The sequence below is a fragment of the Homarus americanus genome, unplaced genomic scaffold (genome assembly GCF_018991925.1).
Source record: "Homarus americanus isolate GMGI-L3 unplaced genomic scaffold, GMGI_Hamer_2.0 scaffold16894, whole genome shotgun sequence".
Taxonomy (NCBI): Eukaryota; Metazoa; Arthropoda; class Malacostraca; order Decapoda; family Nephropidae; genus Homarus; species Homarus americanus.
In genome coordinates this window covers 223,289-251,099 of record NW_024746541.1, presented here as the reverse complement: position 1 = coordinate 251,099, position 27,811 = coordinate 223,289, and the positions used below count along the sequence as shown (strand labels likewise).

At 40.7% G+C, this 27,811-nt stretch overlaps 1 protein-coding gene across 4 annotated transcripts; it reads left to right on the top strand.

Annotated features, from left to right (window-relative positions):
- The first annotated feature begins 42 nt into the window (after positions 1-42).
- On the top strand, positions 43-26,990 carry LOC121879359 (TBC1 domain family member 1-like). 4 transcript variants are annotated; one of them, XR_006091315.1, is made up of 13 exons: positions 43-133; positions 6,736-6,892; positions 8,402-8,551; positions 8,955-9,116; positions 10,745-10,896; positions 13,399-13,491; positions 13,803-13,962; positions 16,370-16,539; positions 19,839-20,048; positions 20,902-21,072; positions 25,028-25,688; positions 26,284-26,483; positions 26,858-26,990. XR_006091315.1 is itself a non-coding variant. In XM_042385959.1 (11 exons), exons 1-11 carry the CDS (start codon positions 92-94, stop codon positions 25,226-25,228), a joined length of 1,668 nt encoding a protein of 555 aa, XP_042241893.1. In that variant the 5' UTR covers positions 43-91; the 3' UTR covers positions 25,229-25,942. The 4 variants fall into 4 exon arrangements, 1 of the variants encoding a protein (XP_042241893.1); XR_006091316.1 differs by lacking the exon at positions 26,858-26,990 and adding an exon at positions 26,670-26,687; XR_006091317.1 differs by lacking the exons at positions 26,284-26,483; positions 26,858-26,990 and having other exon boundaries at positions 25,028-25,568; positions 25,609-25,942.
- The last annotated feature ends 821 nt before the right edge of the window (positions 26,991-27,811 follow it).

The window sequence follows — 27,811 nt, the reverse complement described above, 5'->3', positions numbered from 1 at the left end:
CAACTGTATAAAATTTCAGTAGTATATAAATTTATTAAGAGGAGAGCTCAGTTGGGCAAGGCGAACAACAAGTCCACAACATCGTTCAGGCATGCCATCCTCCAGAGAGTTGTGTCCCCGCCAAAGAAATCTGGTGAGTTTATACACTGTAATTTATTTATATAACAAATCATCATCATTAAAGTGTTATAACTTAAACCATTGTCATTAAAGTGTTATAACTAACCATCGTCATTATAGATTACTGAAGTCACCAAACTTGTTCTTCATTCTGTTAACCACCAGTGTGTTTCACGTGGTCATTATTGCTTCCCTGAGTGTGGGAATTATCAGAGATCAACACAGAAAAGTTGTTATCCTTTAAAATATCATAATATAAATACGATAGATTAAATATTTAAGAACTGTGGTTACTTCTCGTGTCCATTCACCAGCCAATCAGCTGTTGCACTACAAACTCAGCCTAGCCCTTAGTTGTAAGCTTCCACTGAACAGACTATGTCAGGGGTGGCCACACTTGCTTACCCTAAGAGCCACATACGGTGGTGAGCGTCTTTAATACATAATGAACTATGGGAACATCTCGGGGAAAAATATGGAAGGCTGCATAAAAATGGGATTGTTGAAGGACAAAAGATGAAAATATAAATATAAAAGAAAAAACAAGCAAACCGATTGGAAGATATGTTACTCATATACCGCCTTACAAAGTTTGTTTTTCCATAATTCTGATTTAGGTTGATTATCACACAAACGGTTTTTTCAGTGTATTTCAAGTTACTGTACTGGCTTTGTAGTGAGTGAGTAACACACTGCAGGTAAGGAACAAAGGTTTACCTCCTTTAGTGGTAAATGTAAAATCATCCTCTCACTCTGGCTTAAAATTCCTGTTTTCATCTTTACCGTTTTTATAATTGGATGACACCATCTCCCATAACAAAGTTTTCACACAGTATTTATAAACAATTTATTTTCTGAACTGTAAACACAACTTGTACCCAGAGTGCACCAGTACAGTTGTGTGTTAATGTACCCAGAGTGCACCAGTACAGTTGTGTTTAATCTTAAGTGCACAGTACTGTTGTGTGTTAATGTACCAAGTGCACCAGTACAGTTGTGTGTTAATGTGTCCAGAGTGCACCAGTACAGTTGTGTGTTAATGTACCCAGAGTGCACCAGTACAGTTGTGTGTTAATGTACCCAGAGTGCACCAGTACTGTTGTGTGTTAATGTACAAGTGCACCAGTACTGTTGTGTTAATGTAGAGTGCAGTACATTGTGTGTTAATGCAAGTGCACCAGTACAGTTGTGTGTGTACCCAGAGTGCACCAGTACAGTTGTGTGTTAATGTACCCAGAGTGCACCAGTACTGTTGTGTGTTAATGTACCCAGAGTGCACCAGTGCAGTTGTGTGTTAATGTACCCAGAGTTCACCAGTGCGTTGTGTGTTAATGTACCCAGAGTACCAGTACAGTTGTGTTAATGTAGAGTGCACCAGTACAGGTTAATGTACCCAGAGTGCACCAGAACAGTTGTGTGTTAATGTACAGAGTGCACCAGTACAGTTGTGTGTTAATGTACCCAGAGTGCAGTACAGTTGTGTGTTAATGTACCCAGAGTGCACCAGTACTAGTGTGTTAATGTGCAGAGTGCACCAGTACTGTGTGTTAATGTACCCAGAGTGCACCAGTACTGTTGTGTGTTAATGTACCCAGTGCACCAGTACTGTTGTGTGTTAATGTACCCAGAGTGCAGTGCAGTTGTGTGTTAATGTACAGAGTGCACCAGTACTGTTGTGTTAATGTACCCAGAGTGCACCAGTACAGTTGTGTGTTAATGTGCCCAGAGTGCACCAGTACAGTTGTGTGTTAATGTACCCAGAGTGCACCAGAATAGTTGTGTGTTAATGTGCAAGTGCACCAGAATAGTTGTGTGTTAATGTACCCAGAGTGCACCAGAATAGTTGTGTGTTAATGTACCCAGAGTGCACCAGTACAGTTGTGTGTTAATGTACCCAGAGTGCACCAGTACAGTTGTGTGTTAATGTACCCAGAGTGCACCAGTACAGTTGTGTGTTAATGTACCCAGAGTGCACCAGTACAGTTGTGTGTTAATGTACCCAGAGTGCACCAGTACAGTTCTGTGTTAATGTGCAAGTGCACCAGTACAGGGTTAATGTACCCAGAGTGCACCAGAACAGTTGTGTGTTAATGTACCCAGAGTGCACCAGTACAGTTGTGTGTTAATGTACCCAGAGTGCACCAGTACAGTTGTTGTTAATGTACCCAGAGTGCACCAGTACTGTTGTGTGTTAATGTACCCAGAGTGCACCAATTACAGTTGTGTGTTAATGTACCCAGAGTGCACCAGTACTGTTGTGTTAATGTACCCAAGTGCTGGTACAGTTGTGTGTTAATGTACCCAGAGTGCACCAGTACTGTTGTGTGTTAATGTACCCAGAGTGCACCATACTAGTTGTGTGTTAATGTACCCAGAGTGCACCAGTACAGTTGTGTGTTAATGTATCAGAGTGCACCAGTACAGGTATAAGGACAGAACAGTTGTGTGTTAATGTACCCAGAGTGCACCAGTACTGTTGTGTGTTAGAGTGCCGACAGTTGTGTTAATGTACCCAGAGTGCACCAGTACAGTTGTGTGTTAGTACCCAGAGTGCACAGTACAGGGTTAATACCCAGAGTGCACCAGTACAGTTGTGTGTTAATGTACCCAGAGTGCACCAGCATGTTGTGTGTTAATGTACCCAGAGTGCACCAGAACAGTTGTGTGTTATCAGGTGCCAGTACAGGGTGTACCAAGTGCACCAGTACAGTTGTGTGTTAATGTACCCAGAGTGCACCAGTACTGTTGTGTGTTAATGTACCAGAGTGCACCAGTACAGTTGTGTGTTAATGTACCCAGAGTGCACCAGTACTGTTGTGTGTTAATGTACCCAGAGTGCACCAGTGCAGTTGTGTGTTAATGTACCCAGAGTGCACCAGTACAGTTGTGTGTTAATGTACCCAGAGTGCACCAGTACAGTTGTGTGTGTTAATGTACCCAGAGTGCACCAGTACAGTTGTGTGTTAATGTACCCAGAGTGACCAGAACAGTTGTGTGTTAATGTACCCAGAGTGCACCAGTACTGTTGTGTTAATGTACCCAGAGTGCACCAGTACAGTTGTGTGTTAATGTACCCAGAGTGCACCAGTACAGTTGTGTGTTAATGTACCCAGAGTGCACCAGTATGTTGTGTGTTAATGTACCAGAGGCCAGATAGTTGTGTGTTATAATGTACTGTTGTGTGTTAATGTACCCAGAGTGCACCAGTACTGTTGTGTGTTAATGTACCCAGAGTGCACCAGTAGTACAGTTGTGTGTTAATGTACCCAGAGTGCACCAGTACTGTTGTGTGTTGTACCAGAGTGCACAGTAATGTTGTGTGTTAATGTACCCAGAGTGCACCAGAACAGTTGTGTGTTAATGTACCCAGAGTGCACCAGTACTGTTGTGTGTTAATGTACCCAGAGTGCACCAGTACTGTTGTGTGTTAATGTCCAGAGTGCACAGATGTTGTGTGTGTACCCAGAGTGCACCAGTACAGTTGTGTGTTAATGTACCCAGAGTGCACCAGTGTTGTGTGTTAATGTACCAGAGTGCACCAGAACAGTTGTGTGTTAATGTACCAGAGTGCACCAGTACTGTTGTGTGTTAATGTACCCAGAGTGCACCAGAATAGTTGTGTGTTAATGTACCAGAGTGCAATCATACTGTTGTGTGTTAATGTACCCAGAGTGCACCAGTACTGTTGTGTGTTAATGTACCCAGAGTGCACCAGTACAGTTGTGTGTTTGTACCCAGAGTGCACCAGTACTGTTGGTTAATGTAGAGTGCACCAGAATAGTTGGTGTTATTCCAGAGGCACCAGAACAGTTGTGTGTTAATCCAGAGCACCAGTACTGTTGTGTGTTAATGTACCCAGAGGCACCAGAATAGTTGTGTTAATGTACCAGAGTGCACCAGAACATGTGTTAATGTACCCAGAGGAAGTATTGTTGTGTGTTATGTACCAGAGTGACCAGAACAGTTGTGTTAACACAGAGCCAGTACTGTTGGTGTTAATGTACCCAGAGTGCACCAGTACTTGTGTGTTAATGCCCAGAGTGCACCAGTAGTTGTGTGTTATGTACTAGAGTGCACCAGCATGTTGTGTGTTAATGTACCCAGAGTGCACCAGTACTGTTGTGTTATGTACCCAGAGTGCACCAGTACTGTTGTGTGTTAATGTACCCAGAGTGCCCAGTACTGTTGTGTGTTAATGTGCCCAAGTGCCCAGTACAGTTGTGTTAATGTGCAGGTCCTTGTGTTAATGTCAGAGTGCACCGAATAGTTGTGTGTTAATGTTACCCAGAGTGCACCAGTACAGTTGTGTGTTAATGTCCAGAGTGCCAATTACAGGTTAATATTGCCAGAGTGCGTACAGTTGTGTGTGTTAATGTGCCAGAGTGCACCAGTACTGTTAATGTGCAGAGTGCACCAGTACAGTTGTGTGTAATGTAGGTACCAGAACAGTTGTGTGTTAATGTACCAGAGTGCACCAGACAGTTGTGTGTTAATGTACCCAGGTGCACCAGAATAGTTGTTGTGTTAATGCCCAAGTGCACCAGAACAGTTTGTTATTATGTGCAGTGCACCAGTACTGTGTGTGTTAATGTGCCCAGAGTGCACCAGAACAGTTGTGTGTTAATGTACCCAGAGTGCAGAATAGTTGTGTGTTAATGTACCCAGAGTGCACCAGAACAGTTGTGTGTTAATGTCCCGAGTGCACCAGTACAGTTGTGTTAATGTTTTAGGTGCACCAGAATAGTTGAGTGAGATGTGCACCAGAACAGTTGTGTGTTAATGTACCCAGAGTGCACGTACTGTTGTGTGTTAATGTAAATTACCAGTACAGTTGTGTGTTAATGTACAGAGTGCACCAGAATAGTTGTGTGTTAATGTACCCAGAGTGCACCAGTACTGTTGTGTGTTAATGTACCAGAGTGCACCAGTACTGTTGTGTGTTAATGTACCCAGAGTGCACCAGAATAGTTGTGTGTTAATGTACCCAGAGTGCACCAGTACTGTTGTGTGTTAATGTACCCAGAGGACCAATGCAGTTGTGTGTTAATGTACCCAGAGTGCACAGAATAGTTGTGTGTTAATGTGGAGTGCAGTACTGTTGTGTTAATGTCCAAGTGCACCAGAACAGTTGTGTGTTAATGTACCCAGAGTGCAAGTACAGTTGTGTGTGCAGGTGCCAGTACAGTTGTGTGTTTGTGCCAGGTGCACCAGGCTGTTGTGTGTTAATGTACAGAGTGCACCAGTACTGTTGTGTGTTAATGTGCAGAGTGCACCAGAATAGTTGTGTGTTAATGTCCAGTACTGTGTGTGTTAATGTACCCAGAGTGCACCAGTACTGTTGTGTGTTTGTACCCAGAGTGCACCAGTACTGTTGTGTGTTAATGTGCCAGAGTGCACCAGTACTGTTGTGTGTTAATGTACCCAGAGTGCACCAGTACAGTTGTGTGTTAATGTACCCAGTGCACCAGAATAGTTGTGTGTTAATGTACAGTGCAAGAATAGTTGTGTGTTAATGCCCAAGTGCACCAGTACAGTTGTTGTTGTGTGTTAATGTACCCAGATTACCAGTACAGTTGTGTGTTAATGTACCCAAGTGCACCAGTACTGTTGTGTTAATGTACCCAGATGCAGTCGTGTGTTATTGCAGTGCACCAGTACAGTTGTGTGTTAATGTACCCAAGTGCGAAGTGCACCAGTACGTTGTGTGTTAATGTACCCGATGCACCAGTACAGTTGTGTTAATGTACCCAGAGTGCACAGTACTGTTGTGTGTTAATGTACCCAGAGTGCACCAGTACTGTTTGTTGCCCAGGTACCAGTACTGTTGTGTGTTAATGTACCCAGAGTGCACCAGTACAGTTCTGTGTTACACTGTGTTAATATGTTGGGTTATTATGTTAGGCTGGGCCACTGCTCTCCTCATCATTCCTGACCTGATTCAGCACTGATGAACAACACCCATTAATTGTAGCATTAGAATTAAGATTTAGATTCTTAAATATTTATTCTCACCTTGAATATTTTACTTTGGTTATAATCCAGTAGTCTCTCAGTGTACGAACATAACGCTCCATTATTTTCCTTATTTACTGGTGCCTTTTATATTGCTTATGGCAAAGGAGCTCAGCCAATATATTTTTGTGAGCCGCACATTAAGTGTCAAAGAGCCACAGTTTGGCCACCCAAGACTATACTGTATCTTATTTTATTCTGTACAATATTCTAAGTTGACAAATGGTTAAATTATGTTCTGGTGATAATGATGATAATGATGATGATGATGATGATGATGATGATGATGATGATGATGATGATGATGCTAACAGTAACTATACCACAGGAAATTGCTTTATCTATCCTTCTTTACTAAACCTTCTTACTCAATGTTCTTTCTTGTACTGAGGTGTGTTGTGACGGTTATAAATAGAGAGCCTCTACCTCACATGAAGACCGACCATGTTGCCTTAACCCTGACCCTGTGTCTGCCTTCATTTCCTGCCTGTTTGTTGTTATACTGAGCTCTCTCTCTCTCTCTCTCTCTCTCTCTCTCTCTCTCTCTCTCTCTCTCTCTCAAGGGTAGTATTATTATTTTGCTTTATCTTTTCTTTGTCTCAGATTCTCTCGGCCAGTTGGGGAGTCGTAGCGTCTTGGGTCAGGGAGAGAGTAATCCCCCCACCAAGAGGTCAGCGCCAGTTGAAGATCATCTGGAAAAAGGCCGTCTTCCAGCAGATGCTCCTCATACGCTTTGAGAAGGAGAATCAGCGTTTGAGAGGCAAGTCAACGAACCACATTTTATGATCTAGTTATTATTATTAATTTTTGTATGATTGATTTAATATTTGTGTTGAAATAAGGTATACTGTACTACTATCTTGGTGCTGGGGTTCTGTGGCCTGCTACCACCACTCCTCACCTGCCCTTATACCAGTGTGGGTCAGTCCTCCCTCTAACACACCCTCACCTGCCCTTACACCAGTACCTTTCCTTGGTTTCCCTTGCTATATTATTAACTCTGTTTCTCCACCTCCTATTCACTCCTCACCATTCTGGCTCACACTTCCACTCATGGCTCCTCACCACTCATGGTCACACTCACCACCATGGCTCCTCACCATTCATGGGCCACCTCACCATTCATGGCTCACACTCACTCATGGGTCCTCACCACTCTGGCTCACCTCACCATTCATGGCTCCTACACTCATGGGTCACACTCACCATTCATGGCTCACACTCACCACTCATGGGTCACACTCACCACTCATGGCTCACACTCATCATTCATGGGCCACACTCACCATTCATGGCTCACACTCACCACTCATGGCTCACACGCTCACCACCTCACAACCTTGGTGATACTGTGCAACCATTTATGCAGTGTATCACCTTCAGTATAATATGATATATAAAAAAATATTAATTATTAAAATATTATTGTTTGATATAAATTTGTGAAATAAGATAAAAAAATTATGTGCACTATGAATTTTGGGGACATATTATTTGCCATGGTAGTATAGTAAAGTTTCCATTATACGGAGATTTAGTTTACAACCAATTACGGTAATCATTCAAGGACGGAACCCTAACGTGGTTGAAGGTGATCCTGTATTATAGTGGAAGATAAACCTCTTGCTTAAGGCTATAGTTACTGTAGACTGCTTCCACTCCCCTTCTATAATTGCTCCTCCACTACAGTACTCCTATAACTGCTCCTCCACTACAGTACACCTATAACTGCTCCTCCACTACAGTACACCTATAACTGCTCCTCCACTACAGTACACCTATAACTGCTCCTCCACTACAGTACACCTATAACTGCTCCTCCACTACAGTACACCTATAACTGCTTCTCCACTACAGTACACCTATAACTGCTCCTCCACTACAGTACACCTATAACTGCTCCTCCACTACAGAACACCTATAACTGCTCCTCCACTCACAGCACACCCATAACTGCTCCTCCACTACAGTGGCCAACTCTATAACTGCTCCTCCACTACAGTACTCCTATAACTGCTCCTCCACTACAGTACTCCTATAACTGCTCCTCCACTACAGTACACCTATAACTGCTCCTCCACTACAGTACACCTATAACTGCTCCTCCACTACAGTACACCTATAACTGCTCCTCCACTACAGTACACCTATAACTGCTTCTCCACTACAGTACACCTATAACTGCTCCTCCACTACAGTACACCTATAACTGCTCCTCCACTACAGAACACCTATAACTGCTCCTCCACTAACTTCCATACCTCTACAGCTATACAACATGAAGTGGCACTCCAGCGCGTTCGTCTCAATTATGAAGAAGAGGAGATTCCATATGAGGCAATACAAGCTTGGCAGCTTCTTCTGTCCAGACCCACAGCCAGGATAGATTCCAACATCCTTCATAGTGGAATTAAACAAGGTAGGTGTGTGTGTGTGTGTCAGCAGTGTGATGTGTGTGTATATGTGTCAGCAGTGTGAAGTGTGTGTGTGTGTGTCAGCAGTGTGAAGTGTGTGTATATGTGTCAGCAGTGTGAAGTGTGTGTATATGTGTCAGCAGTGTGAAGTGTGTGTATATGTGTCAGCAGTGTGAAGTGTGTGTATATGTGTCAGCAGTGTGAAGTGTGTGTATATGTGTCAGCAGTGTGAAGTGTGTGTGTGTGTGTGTCAGCAGTGTGAAGTGTGTGTATATGTGTCAGCAGTTTGAAGTGTGTGTATATGTGTCAGCAGTGTGAAGTGTGTGTATGTGTGTCAGCATTGTGAAGTGTGTATCATGTAATATACCAGGTGTGTGAAATGTACTCCTGCACTTGTCTGTATTCCAGGTGTGCCCAAGTCAGTACGTGGGGAGGCCTGGCAGCTACTAGTGAAGCAGTACCTGGCACGGAATCCCAAACTGGAGCCACAAATTCTCAGTTACAACGTTGCTTATGAGAGCATGATCAAAGAACTCACCTCACAGCATCATGCCATACTTATTGACCTAGGTATGTGGGTTCATTCTTTGTCTCAGTACCATGTGGGTTCATTCTTTATGTCTCAGTACCATGTGGGTTCATTCTTTATGTCTCAGTACCATGTGGGTTCATTCTTTATGTCTCAGTACCATGTGGGTTCATTCTTTAGTACCATGTGGGTTCATTCAGTACCATGTGGGTTCATTCTTTATGTCTCAGTCCCATGTAGTTTGCAGTCATATTTCCCGCCTCTGCTGACGACCGTGTAATATTTCAATGTGATACTAAACTTTTAAAATGTTGTTTTTTCATTATGTACTATTACTGATATGTAATTTGTCTTAGTATGCCTTATTGTGGGTAAAAATAAGTATGCAGTTGTCCCTCGGTTAACGAATGGTACAATTAACTAAATTTTGGTTAACGAATTAGCTCCCATAAGGATTTTCAGTTCGATTAACGAAATCCTTACGACAAGCAAGTTTTGTTGTGCACATTAGCTGATCGGCTAGTCCGCCAATACAAATTGGTTCTATGTTTAAATTTGTTTCCAGTGGAGTAAATATCAAGAAAGTTGTGCTCCTGAATATTTTTGCATTTTTTATATTAAAATTATTGGTCATTCTAATTTAGTTAACATATTGATAATATATACAGTACAGGGCACATTTATTGTGTGCCCTTCAGCTGATTGAATCACCCACCAACGCTTCTCAGTTTAACTTTGTTTACAGTGGATTGAACATCCAGTTTGTTGGTCTCTTGAATATTTTTGCATTTTTACATTAAAATTATTGGTCATTCTGAAATTTAGGTAACATATTGATAATATACAGTGCAGAAATTATTATGAAACATGAACAAAGCATTAGAACCAATGCACTCTGTAAAGAATATGGCATGTCATCATCAACATGCCGGGAATACAACATACACACCTCAAAGTAAGTTAAAATATAGTATTCTCCCATTTTTTATTTTTTATTGTACAATATACTGTACAGTACGGTACTGTATTTAGTTTATATTTAATGTTTTGTTAATTCTATTACCGGTATACAGTACTTTGTATGTATACTTTTTCTGTGAGTTGGAACCAATTACCCAATATCCCATTGAAACAATAGATTCAGTTAACGAACTTTTCTGTTAACGAACGACTCTGTGGAACCAACTGTGTTCGTTAATTGAGGGACCATTGCATATTAAATGTATCCTCCAAAGTGTGAATTTACTACAAGAGTTTAACAGTTAATTCATGTATAATACTTCTGATAAACTTCCTGTGTACTTATGTTTGAACTAATGAATATATGTATCTTTATATAATTTAGCTAAATATCTTTCTCGTCAGAAACGGTCATCCCAACGATTGTGAATAAACTCATTTAGAAATACATCATTACTTCAGGACAAAATCAGACAGGTTTACAACAGCCAATCAGCTGTAACTCTTGAGGAGGGGGCAGGACAGCTTTTCTCAGCTGGGAAAAAAAGCATTAAAGTGATTTCATTGATCACTTATCATAATAAGTAGACTGAATCTCACATAACATTACAGGCACACAGAGTGAAGTGCTCTGGTTGTCTTATAATATAACCTCACACAAGCTTTTGGCACAACAAGGCCTTCATTAATCTTTTTTATTTCCTCTAAGGTCGCACGTTCCCAACACACCCTTACTTCATGCAGACGCTCGGCCCGGGTCAACTTGCCCTGTTCAATGTGTTAAAAGCTTACTCACTGTTGGATAAGGATGTTGGATACTGTCAAGGCCTCAGTTTTGTTGGGGGTGTACTGCTTCTTCATGTAAGTTGGTGTTGTGGAGTGAAATGTTTGCTTCTCTTGAGCAGTTTGTCTTAGATCATTAATTCTCAATTGATGTAGATCTATGTCAGTAAGTATCGGTGTGTGCACTTAATACATCATTTACAGTCAGGTAAAAAAATAAATGAAATAGGATCATAAATATTCCCACAAGAGACAGATGGCTATGTCCATCCTGTCTGAGTGGTCATGTGACAGCACCTTCCCCTACTCCCAGTTACTCACATTGCAGGTACAGTCACCCACACACCCACCCTGTTGTCCCTCCTCCTGAACCATGAACCCAGATATTCAGAATCATGAACCCGAAGCATTTATGGACAGAATAATGTATCAGTGTCTACTGCTTCAGGTTTACGAATCTTACGTACAGAATGTGCAAACAAAATAAAATATATAATTATCATAAGGTCAAAAACAAAAGGAATTAACATTTCTTTGTGCACGAGAGTTAACACGCTGAACCTGGGTGGAGGGTCAGCGGAGTGTGGGATCTCTGCTGTTCTCAGCTGTCTCCCGTGTGTAGTGAAATGATTGACAAATACTTCAACCTCCAGCAGCCAAATGACAATGCAGTATTTCTTTTCCTTTAAGTTATTGATTGGTATTACAGTATTTTTATTTATTACTCATATTTACTGGTATTTATTATTTTACCTTATTCTTCACAGTTGAACGTTTTTATAAGGTGAATCATCACAACACAGGATGTACCGGTAATAAGAGTATACAGTATTTTAATTTGAGTGCCTTTATTAAAGTTTATTGATAGAGTAATAATATCCTTAGAAATTCACATTAATTGAAGTTTTGTAAAGGCGTATCCCACCATTACTATACTGTACACCTCCCACAGCACTGAATACTGATGCTAGGGCAGACAGTGTCCCAGCTGGGGGCTTTGTTGCTGTAGTGAGCATCGAGGCCAGGCAGCTAGCATCCCTGAGATTGGAACACATTGTGTGCAACTTGTAGGGTCAAGTTGTACACGAGGTTTATAAAAAACTCATTATTTTTAGCATAAAAGGCAGGATTCACACTGTACATGAGAAGTTTGCACACAAGGATATAGGTACAGGTGTGGCAGAGAGCAAGGTGTGTGATGCTGCCACCACCTTCCCTCTCCTGTGTGTGATGCTGCCACCACCTACACACCTCACATTATAACTATTATTTTAACTCACTATAACGGGGCCGCCCCTGAGCTGAGTGAAATCGTCTGGTATTAGCCAAATAAAATATTAAAAGTGTTGTCCCAGTAATGAAGGGGTTAATTGCTATATACCATCGTAGTCTGAAGTAATTATCACAAGTTATCATGTGAAAGTATATTAAATTAATATTGGAACATATGTGAATCTGGAGAGTGAAGTGGTTAATATTTTATAGTGGCATTAAAGCGTCAAGTGTGCCAGGATAAAGTCAGTGTGTGGTGTTACATCAGTCCTTGTGGGGACCCTGTTATGTGAAGGCTTGTGTCTGTGTTATGTACAGTACCGGTAAACCTTGATAAACGATGGGGTCAGGTTCCTGAATAACCCATCACTGAGTAAAATATTAAAGATAGGAAGCTTTATAACATGGGGTTGAATGGGATACATTCCCAGCCAGTCCTCAAACACACTTGTATCACCGACAACAAAATTCCTTCCCACACTTATAAAATTAATATAAAACAATTCAACAACACTCATCATGGAGATTAAGTCTGGTCATCATCACATGTCCCCTTCGAGGCTAAGGGGAGTCTTGTAGGTGGAGTGGAGACATTACTCTGAGTCCCACACAGCCTCTGGGGAGTCTCATGCTGCTTCACAATGTTGAGCTTCACCTCAGAGACACAGTTGTCTTGGCCTTCCCAGACAGTTTTAAAGTTACACTGCTCACTTCACAGTCACAAAAAACACTTGCCACAAAACTGAGCGAACGATGATAACAAAAACAATAATGCGGCCGACGCTGCTCACACCACGACAACAGAGGTGAAGCACTTCACAGTCATAAAAAACACAGAAGATATCCCTCCACAGTCACCATAACAGTTAAATCTAAATGTTAGTGCTGTCCTCTCACTATAGGAAAAACCCACCAATGATAAGTACACTGTACAGACAGCCAACGATGCTGAATGATAATAGTGGAGCTACACGATGGTGGAGAGATGCACGGGCTGGTTGTGTGGCGTCACCAGAGATGCTTCGTGTATGGGGTTGAATATTGTTTCCTTATAAAATGTCACTGACTTGACGTAGAAAAACATAATTTGCACTGCTGGAGTCCTTGCAAGACAGTGATTAATTTTAGTAAATACAACCTATAGTTTGCACTAGACCCCAAACCACTGGATATCGTTAAAGCGAGAAGGTCGTAATTCAATACCATCTTTAAAGTGGAACATCGCTGAACGACCCCTCATTTATCGAGGTTTACCTGTGTTGTGTTCTTCATTATCTATATATTTTTATTGCTATATTTTTTTTTAAGGTGGAAGAGGAAGCGGCATATAACCTACTGAAACACTTGATGTACGTCATGGGCTGCAGGCGACAGTACCGGCCTGACCTTATTGGTCTTCAGGTTAGACCAATCATAAACACCTTAGTTATAACATAACTCATGTGTCTTCCACTATGGTGCTTCCTTCCTACAGCTGTCTAACCTAACCTAACTTAACCTAACCTAACTTAACCTAACCTAACTTAACCTAACTTAACCTAACCAAAACTAACCTACAGCTGTCTAACCTAACCTAACCTAACCACTTGACACTATGATTATCTATTGAGGATTAAGTGCCTCAGGCTAATGTCATTTTGGAATTTTTTGAGCCAACAGAAAATAAACATCAACAATATGAGAACATGACCGCTTCTTGGCATTTCCTCCAGGTTCAGATGTATCAACTCTCCCGGCTGCTCCACGACCAACTGCGTCAATTGTACGATCATTTTGAGGTTCACGAGGTCACGCCGCAGCTGTTTGCCGCCCCGTGGTTCCTCACACTCTTTGCTTCACAGTTCCCTCTCAGTTTTGTCTCTCGAGTATTTGGTAAGTTAACTACCAATTTGATAAATATTTTCTCATACGTTATTGTTTCATACATTTATTTCAGTTGTTTTCTTTCTCTGGTTTATTCAAAGTTGACGGAAAGTAAATATAACCTCTTACTAATTATTTTTTAATTTATTACTGAAAATAGTCGTAATTATATTCCATTTTATATAATAAAATCCCCGAAGAAATGAGGATGATTGAATACTGGGGTGTTGGCTGTTCACTATCACAACACACTAGTTCACCATCACAACACACTAGTTCACCATCACAACACACTAGTTCACCATCACAACACACTAGTTCACCATCACAACACACTAGTTCACCTTCCCCCACAACACACTTGACTGGCATAGATCAAGGTAAGTGACTCGTGTGTGTGTGTGTGTGGGCCAAGTACAACAGGGCAGACCCTCCAAAAGGTACCATTACCGATGGGTCAAATGAACACTGTGACTCCTGTTGTCTTGCTGGGGCTATCAAAATCCTTACCCGTTGTGTCATATTATCTCGCACGAAATGGTCAAGATAGGAGAGAGTGTTCACACATCCTCATAAATGGACTGCCGAATACTGGATCATATTCTTCCTTGGGTTACGTTAACCTTTCTTCCTGAGCTAAGTAAAGTTTTGTTTCCACACACTCACACAAGCTCAGTTGAAGGTGTGTTTTAGCTTTTGTGTATCAAAATAAAGAAATTATCATTTTGTATATGCTTTTACGAATTAAATATACTGTAATTAGAGTCCCTTTACAAACAAGTTAAACGACTTTGTTGAAGTCCCAGTAACTATTGCTGAGTCATGACCTCTGCCACAAGTAGAGAACTCATGAATAATTATAGTCTGATACAATAAATAGTTCAAGATCATTATTAGTCTTCAATTATATTTATTTATATTTGTAAAATAGTTTTATTGTTTTCACATATCATGCAAAATTATTATTGATCAAATAAATCCAAACATGACGGGTAACTTAATCTGCCTGTTCTCACATGGCCCAGGTTTTATATAGTTTGGTTAGATTTGGTTAGGGTGTATACAGATTAGGTGCACCATTGGAAATTTGAGGCAGTCTTCCCTCATGGTGGACTTATTCCTTAATTAGACCCATAACTTCTCGTATATTGAAAGATGTACCGAGGTTGTGTGTGTGTTGATATAAGCAAACCCTTCACTACTAATGTGTTCATAGGTGACTGTTTTACCTGGCTGAGCAAGAGAGAGAGATGAAGTAAAAATGGATTACTATTTATTTATATTGTATAGTTATTGTATTAATTTCTTTTCCACCTTTATGGGAGGTGAATCAAGTAGTAGAGATAGGACAACAGGTGATGTGATAGGGAAGACGGCAGGTTGTGGGAGTTAGTAGCTTTCATAACTTCTCTGTGGCATAAAATGGATCCTCAGTTCCATTTTGACTTGTGGTGCTTCCTGTCATGTCACTGTTTAACCATCAGATAAATATTACTTGTTGAGTGAGTTAAAGAATCTCATGTATTATCTTATGAGTCATCAAATGTTCGTGTATCACAAGTTTTTGTTGTTCTTTCATGCTGACGATACAGCCGCCTGGTGTTGGACGGTGAGTAAACATGTTATTATAGTACTGTACTGGGTGTTTGTTATTCACGTCCCTGACCAGACCAGGCCAGGCCAGGCAGAGAGAGAGAGAGAGAGAGAGAGAGAGAGAGAGAGAGAGAGTTTTTTTTCTGAGTGATAGCAAAATAGTAGGCAGTAGTGCGTGCCTTCTTGCGTAAAATCATAATTCATAAGTCTAATCATATGTTTGTAAAAATAATGTCAGCCAGCGCTTGGCAGAGGAGTTTAACTTAACCTGTAGTGATTGGTGGAATATGTGAGCACTCCGTCGCTCTTGTCGGGTTAGAATGTTAATTAAATATAAAGACTGTTAGTTGGTCCCACTCCAAGACTTAGCAACTTTCATTAGGTATTTAACACCAAAACTTATTCAATATAAGAGTAATTTTAGCAGGTAAAAGATGACAATTTACTGTTGTATGGAACAGTGTAAGCACTAGTGACAGTGTGTGAGATGATCCCTGAACACTGTAACACTGTATTGTACCCTATGACCCTGAAGAAGGTATTGTAACCTATGACCCTGAAGAAGGTACTGTACCCTATGACCCTGAAGAAGGTACTGTAACCTATGATCCTGTAGAAGGTACTGTACCCTATGACCCTGAAGAAGGTACTGTACAGTGGTGGAGAATTACAGGGTTTACAAAGTGTTACACCTTAAGGTTATATCAACTGTCATTTTTTGTTATATTTTATTGTACATTATTCCTTAAGTGTTTGACTTTGTAGTGTTTCAGGTGCTAGTGAGGAGCAAGACACCAGTTATTATTATTATCATTATTCCCAGATCTGCTGTTCATGGAAGGTATGGAAGCAGTGTTCCGAGTGGCTCTGGTTCTCCTGAGGACACATGAAGAAGCCTTACTGGCCTGTGATTCATTTGAACAGATCATGGACTACATGAAGACGTCTATGCCCAACCTTCACATACACCAGATGGGGAACATCATATCTCAGGTGATCCAAGTTTTAAACACCTCTTCCCTTAAGTGAGAAACGGTGTCAAATTTTATCACGAAACATTATGTGAATTGTCGCTAAATAAAGGATTCCTGTATAGGGTTACTATAAATTATTGTCTGACCCATTTTACAAGTTGATATCCTCGAGAACACAGTAGATTGAACAGACAATGCATCAGAAGGTCAGTAATATGAGACCAATAATCCTCCACAGTGGGTGACCTGACATGGTATGAGGTCAGGTCAATAATGTGAGAGAATGAAGAAATAATTGACTTTTTTCCCATAGACATAATGATTCTGTCTTGTCTCTTATGTTCTATTTATACTTTAATTGTTCTATTTCTTTCTCTCTTTATTTTATTTTTATTACTTTACATCATTTATTTTACTTTATCTCTTATTCTTGGTTTTATTTACTTAAACAATTACATAGAGATGGAAGGTGGAGGAGAGTGTGCTAGGGAGGGAGGAGGTGTGTTAGGGAGGGAGGAGGTGTGTTAGGGAGGGAGGAGGTGTGTTAGGGAGGGAGGAGAGTGTGTTAGGGAGGGAGGAGGTGTGTTAGGGAGGGAGGAGGTGTGTTAGGGAGGGAGGAGAGTGTGTTAGGGAGGGAGGAGGTGAGGTTTGCTGCATTATTTAGACAATGTAAATTTTTCACCATTACAGAGTAGAATATTCCACTATTGTGTCTCGTCCTGCCCACCAGTATCACCTGGGTTTTTGTTTTTTTTAAGTACAGCTCCTCACCGACTCACGACCTACTCGACTTACGACCACCTGCACTTACAACCTGCCTCAGTTGTACCCAAATTTTGTCAAATTACGTATTTTCGAGTCCCAACGTCAGTACACAGAAAAAATTTTCGTTTGTAATTCACTTTAAAATGGCTGGCAAGCTTAAAAGTGAGAGTTTTGTGGTGCTGAGAAGAAAAAGAGACACCCATTTTAGATTTTCTATGTATTGTTTAAGCATTTTCGACTTACGACCTGGATTTGGGTCCCTAACCCCATCGTAAGTCGGGGAGGAGCTGTATATTTATTTAACCAAACTTTTTGATAAACTATCTATGATTATTTTGATAAAAATGGTACAGTATTTTTATCTTAGAACTTATTTTATTTAATCTGGTATCAACATTTCAGGGTCATTATGGTACCACATTCATCTCTCTAACACAATTAGAACAGATGCTGTGAATAAAAGTTTATACACTTTTGCTAGTTGTAAATATTTTCACTCATGCCCACACTCTTATTGTACAGTACTCCCAGATAATTCGTGCATTTTTAATTTGTGGTCCTCTATTGCTTATGGATGGCACCCTGGATGTAGCCAAGAATGTCTAAGAGTAGTTTTAAAGTTGCCGGCATTTTTTGCGGCTGGGACAGGGAGCCATTCATTCTAGAGACAGTAATTTCCTTTACCTGTATTGTATATATATATGTGTGTATGTGTGTGTGTGTGTGTGTGTGTGTGTGTGTGTGTGTGTGTGTGTAGACACTCACACACAAAATACAAATACAGTAAATAATAATGGGAAAATCCTCTCACAAATAATCAGAAACAAATGTAGTATTAAAAATGTTGAGTCTACCCTCGAGTCTACTCCGTGGTTTATTAATAACAAAGCTCGGAGTAGACTCGAGGGTAGACTCAACATTTTTAATACTACATTTGTTTCTGATTATTTGTGAGAGGATTTTCCCATTATTATTTATTTATACAGTACAGTAGGGTCGGGATATATCGCCAGATACGGTCCAAGGATGTTCGCTATATTCTAAGTCGTGATATATAATTACATGTAATCAATGGGGAAATAGGGTTAGGTTCTGGAGGCCAATAAAAGTGACTAAACTTGACATAAAATGGCACAGTCTAAAGTTAGCAGAAAATAAATTGCATTGCAGGACAGCAAATAATTTGAATATAGACATCCTATATTTTGCACAAGAGAAAAAAAATTTCAACTCCTATTTTGTGGGCTAGTGTATTTAGGGTATTTTTAGGAGTGTTTCTGACTTTATATGGTTTTTGGCTTTATGTGAGGTCCCAGGAACATGACCCCATGTAAGTTGTGAGTCTACTGTAAATAAATTTATCGCTATATGCAGTATTGGAAAATTTCGATAATTTTGGGAGCCACGATATAAAAAAATCGCTACATATAGTCGCTATACAGTATATCCCAACCCTACTGTATGTGTTTTGCATGTGTCTACACACACACACACACACACACACACACACACACACACACACACACTATATACAATACAGGGAAAGGAAAAAATTGCCCCTAAGGGCAAACACATAAAGGGAATATACATTTTTTCGTAAAATGTGACCCCCAGCAAATGTTATTTGCATTTGGCGATTCGTGGTATTTGCGGATTTGGCGATTCGTGGCCATTTTGAAAACCTGTCCCCCGTGAATTTTAAGGACCTGCTGTACAAGTACTGTGTACCCTGGACCTGACCCTGAATACTGTCATCAAGGAGATCATCCCTTATCCTCACCATACCTCAACTCACAAGTCTGATTCCTTTGGTCTATGTCTTTCACCTTTGTTCTGTTAGTTGACACAAGAGGCTACTGTACTGTACTGTACTAGTGTACCAGCTCCAAGATTTTGTCTTTTATTTCTCCCATGTGGGTTCTTACGTCATATACCAGTGTGACCATTACACTTTTGGAACATCATCTATGTATTATCAGCTCATCTCCCAGTGTAAGTGTTACATTTATTTACTACTGTATTATTTACTTTATTATTACTTATACAGTACAGTATTTTCTTTATTTCTCAGGATATTGTTTCCCTTTTTCCCTTCGTTTATTGATCACTTCACTTAGTGGCTGGTTTATCAGGAACACATCCAGATCACTGAACAAGGGATACCTGTACCGCATTCCTCTATAGTTTTGTCTTAAGAAATGACAATTAAGAATCCAGCTTTACTCATTCTTGATTTAATTTTGGGAATGGTTTAAGTTTGAATGTTATTTATTAACTCTTATGTAAGGCATCATAAAGCATTTAATAAGGGGCAGGGTTTATTGAGGTTCAAAATAAGTCCTCCATGATAACTGTAAAATAACTGTTCTTATTGGAAATGTATTGGAATAAAGTGAACAGAATAATGATTCTTTTTCACCATTTGTTCTCTTACAGGTTTGTGAGTTTATGATGAGTAAGGAGTTAGAAACCTGTGTGTTCTCAGATCAATGTGTTCTCAAACCTGTGTGTTCTTTGGTGTGTGTGTTGGTTAACTTAGGTGTTTTCTTACAGGCTTGTGAGTGTTCATTGAGTCAGGAGTTACAGGCGTACGAGGTAGAATACCACGTGTTGCAGGAGGAAATGGCTCTCTCCCCCCAGAACCACACAGACTTCCAGAAACTAAAGGAGGCCAACAAGAATCTGAAAAGGCAGAATTTAGACCTCCTGGAGCAGCTTCGTCATGCTAACTCACACCAACATGCTCTTGAAACCTCCAATCAGGTATAAGTCATTTTTACACTCAGGTTTTTCAATCACATTCCCCCACATACACACACAGGGATGGATTATGTAAGTAAAACAGGGAAAAGAATTAGAAATATATCTCTAATGAATTGGTATGGTTTTTGCTGCTTCTCACGAGTGTTTTAGTGGGGCGGGAGACTACAAGGAAGAAGACTTGGCCAAGCGTGGGATACTGACATGGAGTGTGTCCAACTCAACACACACCATAATATATGACTCCCTACCAACTTGCCTGACACAAAGTCTTGGAGATTGTTTATAAAGAATGTCCCTGGCTGCCTTATGGTGCTGCCTACTGGAGTAAAAGACAGGTTTATAAACATGAAGGTTCTGCAGTATTTACAGAGTTAGTCTTATGAAGGAATTTTGTAATGTATCATAACTGAGTTCAGCTGTAAATAAAGAAACACTTCAAGTATTCACACACTACAGGTAATCCCTCACCTACCACTCTTTTACCGACACCTCTTTTGGGTATCCATGTTTTATATTTTGTGCGCCTTCTTACCAACCATGGCGTCTAGTTTTGAGTAATTTATCTGTGGTTTTCATGAGACTTTTAGCCCAGAGCGGCGGGAATGTTCGCTGGATCAGTTCTATCTAGGGCTACAGGTCTGGCTATCCAACTATTGAATAAGATATTTAACTTACATAAGCATAATTTATAAGATATTTAACTTATATAAACATTGAAAGATATAAATTTAACCTTGTAAGATATTTAACTTATATAGCAGTAAAAGTGGTATAGGATGGTAGCCTGAGAAAGTGTAATGGTCGCTGGTCAGTGTGTTGTCATGTACTAACCAAACAACAACTTTTTGGCCAGAGTCTTCAACAGAGCCAACATCACCTAGAAGTAAGAGTCCGCTGGTTGGAACTAGAACGCGGTAATCTGAAACAGCTGGTTGGTCTACTAGCACAGAGCTTACCCAAGGACAACCTCTCTACCATCCCCCCCAACCTACAGCGCTTCCTGCCCCCCACTGACGTCAGTAAGGTGAGAGCTTTACTGAGATTGTCCCTGAAATTTTCTTATTTTATTGAAATTAATTACATCCAACTTCAAATTGTAATGTAAGTAAAGTTTGTGTAATGTTTTTACATCGGTTGAAGTTTAGTTATTTCACTATTATTTATACAGTACCACTAACCCTAGTGTTTAATACTGCACATTTACATTTTGAAACTCATTATTTATGCTATACAAATATCCCTCGAAATAAGAATGTTCGACATACGAAAGTTTTCTTATACGAATTTCCTAAATTAACACCACTTTTGTGAGATATGAAACCTTTCCCCGCTTATAATGAATTTGGGTCCCGGCAAAAATTCAAATCACGTGCCGAGTCAGCCTGGGGCGGCCACATGCCTCCTCTGCCTACCAGGCTGAGGTAGGAGTTATGTTATGGTTATTTCTCAACTCATAATTTTGGGAACTGTATATAAACATAACTTCCTTCTTTGTTTTTCTTTTCATTCAGTCACATGCACACACAATCCTACACACAGAATGTACAAAAAATATAAATAATAATTATCATAAGGGCAGAAACTTAAAGGAATATAGACGTATTATGTGTGTGAGAACTGGAGGTGGTGGTGGTCCTCCTGGCTGTCAACACCCCACCTCCCCAGTGATAAAGATTAACGGGATTAATTTTGTTTCAGGATTAAACTTTTCTCTTATAAAATGTCCTGGACTTGACTTAGTAGAATATAACTTACTTTGCTGGAATCTTTGTAAGATAACCATTAATTTGAGTATAAACATCTCATAGTTTGCATAAGAGATAAAATTATTTAGTCCTTGCCGTAGTACATTTGAGTACAGTAATATGCTGCTCAAAATTATGGCTTTTTCACAGGGAAAGTTTGTATAACTAACCCCAGTGGTCAGGATATTATGGTATTGTATGTTACAGAGTATTTCAAATAAATTCTTTGTTTAGTTCTGTACATAGAGACTTAGAGATAGAAACTAATAATTTGAGTTTATTAATACCAGTACTCTTCATATACAGTAAAATACTTATTTTTACCTTATCATTTAACTTGTCATTTAAGGATATCAGAAACATCTCATAAAGGATCATTATGGCATCAAATTCATCTCTTTCACACAAATAGAAGTTAATAACGAATGCTGTGAGGAAGAGAAGGAGATGAGAAGAGTCCAGTTGGGGGTGAAGTGATCCCTCCCCCAGGGTCGCCTTACTAATTGTTTGTCACCAACTACAGTACTGTACTGCCTCGTTCATCATACAATATTGTTTATTTGTTTTTCATTAATTAGTAAAGATACATTGTAATAATCTGTGCTTATTAATACCTGTACCCTTCATATGCAATACAGTATAGTACTGTACTGTACAGTATATACCTCATAGGTAAAATATGTCATTCAAGACATCTTCAGTTTCATAAGATCCACTAATCCCCCACCCAAGAAAAGGTGACCTGACACTGCATCAGGTCAGGTTAGTAATGTGACCCAATAATCTCCCAGCCAACCTTCATGACAAGTGTTAAGACATGATTAGTTATGTACTACAGTTAATTGAGTGAAGTGTCTGCCTATTGTAGGGTAAGATGACAGGATCTGCTGGAGTACAATATATATGCAGTTCCCAAGCGTTTTAGTGTAATTCACAACTTCAGGGGTGAGTACAGACTAAGGAGTAATACTTGACAAGGCTATTATATACAGTAGAGGAGAGTGAGATCAAGTCCCTAGGGACAACAGGTGTCCACCATATTCAGGTCATAATGAGTGAGGGTCTTATTGTGTGACACATCTGTGTGTTTGTGGCTGCATGGTAGTGAGTTAAATATCAGCTTTTGAGGAGTGCTTGGCAACACTCCTTTCCACTCCATCTCTCTAATCACCCACACCTTTCTCACTCCATATTTTAAAATGTTATGTAATGTAACGTTGAAGGGGAACAACTTTGCTCATTTATACTTATACTTATCACAATCTCCCTAAAAATACTTAAGGTTTTGTGTTTATTCAAGTCATCTCCAGGTCCTAAAACCCACTAATCCCCACCCAAGAAAAGGTGACCTGACATTGTATCAAAAGGCCAGTAATATGAGACCACTAATACCCCACCCTACATCCACCTGACATTGTGTCGGGTCAGGTCAGTTACACAAGACCCACGTCTCCCCCACAGCTCCAAGGGAGTGAAAAATAACAGTCTTTGCTGTAACACACAGCTTCATTTACGACCATATCATATAGACTTTTAATTTTTAGATATATTTATTTTACCAGACTTTTAGATAAACTATTCTGGATTATTATAGTAAAGAAATGGAGTTTCTAACTTAATTAGAACTGTATTTACAGATTCCGGTAGTTTAGACTCGAGGAAAACATCCCCAGCACCCAGAAACGTTCTGGGGTAGTGGGCTAGTGTCCATCTGTGCAAGAGGTCTAGTTTAGACACTCGGAAACTTTTCCCAGTAACCGGAAAAGGTTCCGGGGATAAGGAATTTTTCCGGGTTTGAGAAAGTCGTCTGGTTAGCCGGAAATCTCTCATCCCCGGAAGTGCTCTGCGCCAATTGTTCTGGCTAACAGGGATATCACTGTATTCTCATATGATCAGCCTTTTATGGTGCATGTTTCGTCATAAATAATATAATATAATAGAACATCAATTTAACGTGAAATATGTTCCAAGAGGTCGCTTTAAATCAAAGTGTTGTTTCAATGGAATAATTTAGTTTGGTACTTGAGAGAAACACTAAATACCAAAAAGACTTTTATTAACTAATAAATATGAGAAAAATATATGGTGTAATGCTATATATGCAGCAAGCACTCCCTGCAGTTGAGTTGAGAGCTGGACGGTACTGGTACTGCATGGTACTGTACTGTACTGTACTGTTCTGTCTGCTGCCTCGGGCCACTGACCCTCTCCCTGGCCCGACTGAGTCTACCTAGATGCTCCTCAGCCCATCTCCTAGAGTAAACAAAACATTGTTTACCCTTGGCAACATCTGGCGAAGCATTGCCTGCTCTAATTTTCCTCTCGTTGAGCTTGGTGGTGCGGACAGAGCTCTCCGGCAGTCCACGCCCCACACTTGAAGCACCACTTCCACACTCCAGTGCTTCTAGCACCTTGTTTTTCTGCTCCAGTGTAATTGCTTGCCTTGATTTCTTGGTCTTTAGTGTAGTTAATGAAGTAGTAGCTGGCCTCTTGGACATAGTGGTGATGGTTGCTGCACGTGGTAGAAGGAGATAGTGTCACACAGTATGTCCGTTCACTAGAGCGTCGGTGTGGGAGGGTGGCGGCCAACCATGTAGCGTGCCCAGAGAGGCGTCTGGTGGGATATATTCGGCACAAAACTTAATATAGTGTGTATTTCCATATGACGCGCCTGATGAAAACTCGCATTAAATAGGAAAGATTTGCTTTAAATTGATACGGTGTCCTTAATTGTGGGTGTCACTTTAAATCAAGAATTTTAAATCGATTCACGTTATATCGACGGTCTATGGTATTAGATAATATAAAAAATATATTATATATAATTTTATATCAAATAAAATGACAATCTGAATGAGAACGTAATTTATTCCCCGTTGTTGTTGCTGTTGGCGGTGGTGGCAGTGGTGGTCATGCTTGCTTTAATTTATTCATTATATTCTTGTATGATCAGTCTCTTATGGTGTATGTTTCATCATTAATAATATAAATTATTAAATAATGTAAAAAATAAAATATACAATATGAAATCTGACTTCAAAATAATGTAGACACGTGGACTGTGTCAGGTGTGTGTGTGTGTGTGTGTGTGTGTGTGTGACATGGATGATGCAATATTTCAGGGTTTGGATAAATGTTTCTTGCTGAGAAGGGGTCCAGAATATCCAAAATCCAGACTTTCGAGGATTGACTGTACAGTACTATACATGTGTTATGTGTTCCCGTACTCCCCAGACTGAAACAAAAGAAGCAGCCAATCAGAAGCCAGTGGAAGGGGGAGAGAAGGAAGAGGCAAAGGAGAGCGGCGATAACATCTCTTCGTCGCTGCCGTCTCAGAGTAACCAGCATCACCAGCTTCACACAGGTCCCAGGGCTGTCTCCATGGACTACGGCTTGATGCAGCGTTATATTAAGAATCTCGTTGGTAATGATTAACCGTCTCTTGTCCTCCCTGGTACGGTACCCTCTCTGGACAGTTAGTTGTTGTGGAGGTACGTGACGGCCCTGGATTGTGATTTTGTACGAAAAACAATTGTAAATTTATTGCAATGGTGCCCTGATAAATTAGTGAATTTAGAAATCAATGTAGAAGTCATTGTAAATACTCTGGTACTGTAGATGTAAACTAAAAATGGATATATAAACCAGAAATGTAATTTTTATTTATTTGTTTTATTTTTTTATTTTTTGAGGCTTTGGTACCAATGATAATATGAGAAAGATCACACAACTGAGATTATCTTTGTGTGTGATGACAAGTGATGAGACTTATACAGTACAGTACAGGGACCCCAGGTACAGTACTGGAACCCCAGGTACAGTACAGGGACCCCAGGTACAGTACAGGGACCCCAGATATAGTACAGGGACCCCAGATACAGTACAGGGACCCCAGGTACAGTACTGGAACCCCAGGTACAGTACAGGGACCCCAGGTACAGTACAGGGACCCCAGATATAGTACAGGGACCCCAGATACAGTACAGGGACCCCAGGTACAGTACTGGAACCCCAGGATACAGTACAGGGACCCCAGGTAGAGTACTGGGACTCAGGTACAGTACAGAGACCCCAGGCACAGTACAGGAACCCCAGGTACAGTACAGGGACCCCAGGTACAGTACAGGAACCCCAGGTACAGTACAGGGACCCCAGGCACAGTACAAGGACCCCAGGTACAGTACAGGGACCCCAGGTACAGTACAGGGACCCCAGGTACAGTACAGGAACCCCAGGTACAGTACAGGGACCCCAGGTACAGTACAGGAACCCCAGGTACAGTACAGGGACCCCAGGTACAGTACAGGAACCCCAGGTACAGTACAGGGACCCCAGGTACAGTACAGTACCCAGACACAGAACAGGGACCCCAGGTACAGTACAGGGACCCCAGATACAGTACAGGACCCCAGATACAGTACAGGGACCCCAGATACAGCACAGGGATCCCAGGTACAGTACAGGGACCCCAGGTAGAAGTAGGACCCCAGGTACAGTACTGGAACCCCAGGTACAGTACAGGGACCCCAGGTACAGTACAGGGACCCCAGATATAGTACAGGGACCCCAGATACAGTACAGGGACCCCAGGTACAGTACTGGAACCCCAGGTACAGTACAGGGACCCCAGGTACAGTACAGGGACCCCAGATATAGTACAGGGACCCCAGATACAGTACAGGGACCCCAGGTTGCAGTACTGGGACCCCAGATACAGACCAGGGACTACAGGGACCCCAGATACAGTACAGGGACCCCAGATACAGTACAGGGATACAGGGACCCCAGATACAGTACAGGGACCCCAGATACAGACAGGGACCCCAGGTACAGTACTGGGACCCCAGATACAGGGGACCCCAGGGTGGGACCCCAGGTACAGTACAGGGACCCCAGATACAGTACAGGGACCCCAGGTACAGTACAGGGACCCCAGTACATACAGGGACCCCAGGTACAGTACAGGGACCCCAGATACAGGGGACCCCAGATACAGTACAGGGATCCCAGGTACAGTACAGGGACCCCAGGTGTACAGGGACCCCAGATACAGTACAGGACCAGATACAGTACAGGGACCCCAGATACAGTACAGGGACCCCAGGTAGAGTACTGGGACTCAGGTACAGTACAGAGACCCCAGGTACAGTACAGGGACCCCAGGTACAGTACAGGAACCCCAGGTACAGTACAGGGACCCCAGGCACAGTACAAGGACCCCAGGTACAGTACAGGGACCCCAGGTACAGTACAGGGACCCCAGGTACAGTACAGGAACCCCAGGTACAGTACAGGGACCCCAGGTACAGTACAGGAACCCCAGGTACAGTACAGGGACCCCAGGTACAGTACAGGAACCCCAGGTACAGTACAGGGACCCCAGGTACAGTACAGTACCAGGATGATACAGGCAGGAATTATTATAACGTCTTTATCAGGAATGTTAAATATCCCGACTACTGTATTTGTTTCCTTCACTATTACCTAAGGTCCCCAATACAACATTTAAGAGTAACTCTGTATTAGTAATTAAATTATTAGAAGAACAAAATTAATACTGTATATCCACACTGATGGGTAATGGACAATAATTATGGTCCCTTGTAAATACATAGTTATTGTTAGTTGTTAAAATTTCTCCGTTAGCGTTTGACATTTGTTTTTGAGAAGTGTGCATATATATATATATATATATATATATATATATATATATATATATATATATATATATATATATATATATATATATATATATATATATATATATATATATATATATATATATATAATAGTTAACTGTACATAATTGTTGTTAGAGACAGACACAACACTTGGACTGTGTTGAGAACTTCTTATGATTAAAATGTTTCCCATAAATCAATTACATTGTCTAATATTAAGTATATATTAGTTAAAGGAGGTTCTTGTTACATGGAACAGTTGCTCTCAAGTGAAAATTGTTTGCTATATTGAGTGTAAATATTTTGGAGAATTAACCATATAGGTTATACTGTGTGT

Excerpts from the sequence above, each read along its gene's own strand:
- LOC121879359 (XM_042385959.1), top strand. The coding sequence starts at position 92 with ATGCCATCCTCCAGAGAGTTGTGTCCCCGCCAAAGAAATCTG. Across the intron at positions 134-6,735 it reads GTCCCCGCCAAAGAAATCTG|ATTCTCTCGGCCAGTTGGGG; the intron begins GTGAGTTTATAC and ends TCTTTGTCTCAG. Across the intron at positions 16,540-19,838 it reads TGGGGAACATCATATCTCAG|GCTTGTGAGTGTTCATTGAG; the intron begins GTGATCCAAGTT and ends GTTTTCTTACAG.